Source organism: Neoarius graeffei, chromosome 15 (assembly GCF_027579695.1).
Source record: "Neoarius graeffei isolate fNeoGra1 chromosome 15, fNeoGra1.pri, whole genome shotgun sequence".
NCBI lineage: Eukaryota > Metazoa > Chordata > Actinopteri > Siluriformes > Ariidae > Neoarius > Neoarius graeffei.
The window spans coordinates 72560850-72566849 of NC_083583.1; the positions used below are offsets into that span (position 1 = coordinate 72560850).

General features: G+C 42.2%; 1 protein-coding gene across 1 annotated transcript in view; it reads left to right on the forward strand.

Moving 5' to 3' along the window:
• Window positions 1-6000, forward strand: part of LOC132898969 (leucine-rich repeat-containing protein 9-like) — an 85579-nt gene that overhangs the window by 53712 nt on the left and 25867 nt on the right. The window contains 7 exon segments of the mRNA XM_060940631.1: window positions 2252-2371; window positions 4193-4384; window positions 4530-4655; window positions 4735-4875; window positions 4968-5145; window positions 5373-5593; window positions 5913-6000. The exon segment at window positions 5913-6000 is cut by the window's right edge and continues 35 nt beyond it. Of these exon segments, the coding sequence (XP_060796614.1) occupies window positions 2252-2371; window positions 4193-4384; window positions 4530-4655; window positions 4735-4875; window positions 4968-5145; window positions 5373-5593; window positions 5913-6000 (1066 nt within the window).

The following is a 6000-nucleotide window of genomic DNA, read 5'->3' on the forward strand; positions in this document are numbered from 1 at the left end:
TCAGATTTTCACACAAGTCCTAAAAGTAGATAAAGAGAACCCAGTTAAATAAATGAGACAAAAATATTATACTTGATCATTTATTTATTGAGGAAAATGATCCAATATTATATATCTGTGAGTGGCAAAAGTATGTGAACCTTTGCTTTCAATATCTGCTGTGACCCCCTTGTGCAGCAATAACTGCAACTAAACGTTTCCGATAACTGTTGATCAGTCCTGCACATCGGCTTGGAGGAATTTTAGCCCATTCCTCCAAACAGAACAGCTTCAACTCCGGGATGCTGGTGGGTTTCCTCACATGAACTGCTCGCTTCAGGTCCTTCCACAACATTTCGATTGGATTAAGGTCAGGACTTTGACTTGGCCATTCCAAAACATTAACTTTATTCTTCTTTAACCATTCTTTGGTAGAACGACTTGTGTGCTTGGGGTCGTTGTCTTGCTGCATGACCCACCTTCTCTTGAGATTCAGTTCATGGACAGATGTCCTGACATTTTCCTTTAGAATTCGCTGGTATAATTCAGAATTCATTGTTCCATTAATGATGGCAAGCCGTCCTGGCCCAGATGCAGCAAAACAGGTCCAAACCATGATACTACCACCACCATGTTTCACAGATGGGATAAGGTTCTTATGCTGGAATGCAGTGTTTTCCTTTCTCCAAACATAACACTTCTCATTTCAACCAAAAAGTTCTATTTTGGTCTCATCCATCCACAAAACATTTTTCCAATAGCCTTCTGGCTTGTCCACGTGATCTTTAGCAAACTGCAGACAAGCAGCAATGTTCTTTTTGGAGAGCAGTGGCTTTCTCCTTGCAACACTGCCATGCACACCATTGTTGTTCAGTGTTCTCCTGATGGTGGACTCATGAACATTAACGTTAGTCAATGTGAGAGAGGCCTTCAGTTGCTTAGAAGTTACCCTGGGGTCCTTTGTGACCTCACCGACTATTATACGCCTTGTTCTTGGAGTGATCTTTGTTGGTCTACCACTCCTGGGGAGGGTAACAATGGTCTTGAATTTCCTCCATTTGTACACAATCTGTCTGACTGTGGATTGGTGGAGTCCAAACTCTTTAGAGATGGTTTTATAACCTTTTTCAGCCTGATGAGCATCAACAACGCTTTTTTCTGAGGTCCTCAGAAATCTCCTTTGTTTGTGCCATGATACACTTCCACAAACATGTGTTGTGAAGATCAGACTTTGATAGATCCCTGTTCTTTAAATAAAACAGGATGCACACTCACTCCTCATTGTTATCCCATTGATTGAAAACACCTGACTTTAATTTCACCTTCAAATTAACTGCTCATCCCAGAGGTTCACATACTTTTGCCACTCACAGATATGTAACACTGGATGATTTTCCTCAATAAATAAATGACCAAGTATAATATTTTTGTCTCGTTTGTTTAACTGGGTTCTCTTTATCTACTTTTAGGACTTGTGTGAAAATCTGATGATGTTTTCGGTCATATTTATGCAGAAATATAGAAAATTCTAAAGGGTTCACAAACTTCCAAGCACCACTGTAGCTCTATGATCAACAATAGTAACCATGACAAAGGCTTTAAGGGGAAAATCAAAATACTGTAGCTTATGAATCTGAGATTTAATTGGAACCCACATTTAATAAATAAAAAATTAGATGGTTACGAATTTTAAAACAATGCAAAAAAGTACTCAATAGACCAATATATAAAACTCTGTTTAGAAGCTGCCATTTTATTTCGTTATCAGCTTCCACATAATGCATTCCAAACTTTACAGGTATTATTCCAACACAAGATTAAGATGAACAGGTACTGAGGTGAGTTTGGATGATCGCCGTGGGTGGCATGGTGGTGTAGTGGTTAGCACGGTCGCCTCACAGCAAGAAGGTTCTGAGTTCGAACCCAGTGGCCGGCGAGGGCCTTTCTGTGTGGAGTTTGCATGTTCTCCCTGTGTCTGTATGGGTTTCCTCCGGGTGATCCAGTTTCCCCCACAGTCCAAAGACATGTGGTTAGGTTAATATGGGATGGCTTTGGGCTGAGGTGCCCTTGAGCGAGGCACCTAACTCCCAACTGTTCCGCGGGCGGTGTTAGCATGGCTGCCCACTGCTCTGGGTATGTGTGTGTGTTCACTGCTTCAGATGGGTTAAATGCAGAGAGGAAATTTCACAAGTGTGTGATGAATAAAGTTGTGCTTTCTTTTCTTTTCTTTTCTTTTCTTTTCTTTCACTAACGTGTTTGTGACGTGTGTAAGGTGCTGAATCTTCATGGGAACAGTCTGAGTAGGATGAAGGAGATTTCCTGCCTGACGGCGCTGCGGCAGCTGACCATCAGTTTTAATGCTCTCACACACCTGGACGATGTTTCATACCTGGTGAGATCCTCACCCGGAATTTACACTCCGTCTCGCATTCACATGCAGTCATTACTTCAGGCCCAAATGCTCATGTGTTCAAACAGTGTTCATGTACAGAATTATTCTGTGCCTGAGAGGCAGTGATATATACTCCTATACAGTGGTGCTTGAAAGTTTGTGAACCCTTTAGAATTTTCTATATTTCTGCATAAGTATGACCTAAAACAACATCAGATTTTCACACAAGTCCTAAAAGTAGATAAAGAGAACCCAGTTAAACAAATGAGACAAAAATATTATACTTGGTCATTTATTTATTGAAGAAAATGATCCAATATTACATATTTGTGAGTGGCAAAATTATGTGAACCTTTGCTTTCAGTATCTGGTGTGACCCCCTTGTGCAGCAATAACTGCAACTAAATGTTTCCGGTAACTGTGGGTCAGTCCTGTGCACCGGCTTGGAGGAATTTTAGCCCATTCCTCCATAAAGAACAGCTTCAACTCTGGGAAGTTGGTGGGTTTCCTCACATGAACTGCTTGCTTCAGGTCCTTCCACAGCATTTCAATTCGATTAAGGTCAGGACTTTGACTTGGCCATTCCAAAACATTAACTTTATTCTTCTTTAACCATTCTTTGGTAGAACGACTTGTGTGCTTAGGGTCGTTGTCTTGCTGCATGACCCGCCTTCTCTTGAGATTCAGTTCATGGACAGATGTCCTGACACTTTCCTTTAGAATTCGCTGGTAATAATTCAGAATTCATTGTTCCATGAATAATGGCAAGCCGTCCTGGCCCAGATGCAGCAAAACAGGCCTAAACCATGATACTACCACCATCATGTTTCACAGATGGGATAAGGTTCTTATGCTGGAATGCAGTGTTTTCCTTTCTCCAAACATAATGCTTCTCATTTAAACCAAAAAGTTCTATTTTTGTCTCATCCATCCACAAAACATTTTTCTAATAGCCTTCTGGCTTGTCCATTGATCTTTAGCAAACTGCAGATGAGCAGCAGTGTTCTTTTTGGAAAGCAGTGGCTTTCTCCTTGCAACCCTGCCATGCACACCATTGTTGTTCAGTGTTCTGATGGTGGACTCATGAACATTAGCCAATGTGAGAGAGGCCTTCAGTTGCTTAGACATTACCCTGGGGTCCTTTGTGACCTTGCTGACTATTACACGCCTTGCTCTTGGAGTAATCTTTGTTGGTCGACCACTCCTGGGGAGGGTAACAATGGTCTTGACTTTCCTCCATTTGTACACAATCTGTCTGACTGTGGATTGGTGGAGTCCAAACTCTTTAGAGATGGTTTTGTAACTTTTTCCAGCCTGATGAGCATCACTAATGCTTTTTCTGAGGTCCTCAGAAATCTCCTTTTGTTCGTGCCATGATACACTTCCACAAACGTGTTGTGAAGATCAGACTTTGATAGATCCCTGTTCTTTAAATAAAACAGGGTGCCCACTCACACCTGATTGTCATCCCATTGATTGAAAACACCTGACTCTAATTTCACCTTCAAATTAACTGCTAATCCTTGAGGTTCACATACTTTTGCCACAGATATGTAATATTGGATCATTTTCCTCAATAAATATATGACCGAGTATAATATTTTTGTTTCATTTGTTTAACTGGGTTCTCTTTATCTACTTTTAGGACTTGTGTGAAAATCTGATGATGTTTTAGGTCATATTTATGCAGAAATATAGAAAATTCGAAAGGGTTCACAAACTTTCAAGCACCAGTGTACTCATACACTCCATCTTGAATCCCATCCTTTTCATTGGGACAAATGTTTAAAGTGAGTATATGTGTGTTTTCCATCTCGTCAGCCTAATCTGGAGTGTGTGGATGCCAGTTTTAACCAGATCATAACTTTGGAAGGCGTTCGAGGACTTCCCCGTCTCAAAGAGCTAGATCTGCGCTGGAACCAGCTAAGCCGACTCCGAGAGGACACGGGTGTCATGCGCAAACACACACCTTCTCTGCAGCGCCTCGATACCAGACACAACCCATGGATTCAGGTGAGCAGGACTCATGTTCAGATTGTGTGTGTGTGAGTGAAAGTGATACTTTCTTTTGACAATGAAAGGTATTGTGTATACAATTCTGTGTGTGTGGTGTGTGTGTGTGTGTGTGTGTGTGTGTGTGTGTGTGTGTGTGTGTCAGGGTGAGTCTGTGCGGATGGTGGTGTTGGGCCAGTTGAAGACTCTCACACACTTGGATGGAGTGTTAGTGACAGAGGAGGAGGTGGCAGCCACTACACACAAAAACTCCACTTCCAAGATCAACTTGGTGAGTGTGTCTGTGTGTGTCTGTGTGTGCACATATACGTGTTCCAATCCCATCTGCAATAATTTGTGTGTGTGTGTAGATGCTGCTGCTCTCTCACTCCCGTACTGATGCTGATCGTCCACGCTGCCTGAGCCTCCTCACTGTGGCCCAACTTCTCACACACCTCAAACCATCGCCATGGAAACCCACCACTGACCTCGAACCTGGGTGGAGTGCCAAGGTATTCACACCCACACACACACACTTTCAGTTCAGCATATATACTATGAGAGTAATAACTGTGTGACTTTGTGATACTGTGTGTGTGTGTAGATTACAGCAGTGAATCTGGATGGTCAGCGTCTGTCCCACATCAATAATCTGGAACAGTTGGTGAATCTGCGCTGGGCCTCATTTAATAACAACCAGCTCACAAACATCGAGGGGCTGCAGCACTGCCCCTTACTGGAAGAGCTGTCACTGAACCACAACTACATCTGTACATTAGAGGGTACACACACACACACACACACACAAAGCAATGGAAACACACACATACCCATCCTTGTCCCCTTGCTTCTATCTCCACCTATCTCTCTTTTACTCTGTCTTTCTCTTTACTGCTATCCTTAACTTCCTTATCTCTCTTCTCTGTCTTTCTCATCATCCCTTTTCCTCTTGTTTCCATTTGAACATTTCTCAGGCTAACATCAGGTTCTGTATGGGTGTGTTGTGCAGGTGTGTCTCAGCTCCAACGGCTGACACGACTCAGCATTAACAGTAATCAGCTGCGGTGTTTGGATGCCTGTGTCTTGGACTGCCTGACGAATCTTCACTTCCTGTCTGCTGAAGACAACTACATTTCTTCCCTACAGGGGGTTCAAAGGTCACATTTCCTGTTTGAGCTTTATGTCAGCAACAACAACATCAGCACATCGCGAGACATCTACCACCTAAAGGTTGAACACTCTCACAAATACACAAACACACAGACATTTACTTGTTGATGATAATATCGATGTTATCATGTAGATGTTGTGAATGATGACAGTGTTGATGATGGTGATGTTGACGTAGATGTTGATGATAACACTGATGACAGTGTTAATGACATCATTGATGATGACACCAATGACAATGTTGTTGAAGGTGATGATACTGATGCTCAAGATGATGATGCAGATGACAATGTAAATGTTGATGAGCATGCTGAATACGATGATGATGATGATGATGATGATAGTAATGATGATGGTGATGATGTTCTGTCTCCTGTAGACTCTGAGTAACCTGATCATTCTGGATTTGTATGGCAACCCATTAACAAAGATGCTGGACAATTATCGAGCTTATGTCATCTTTCACC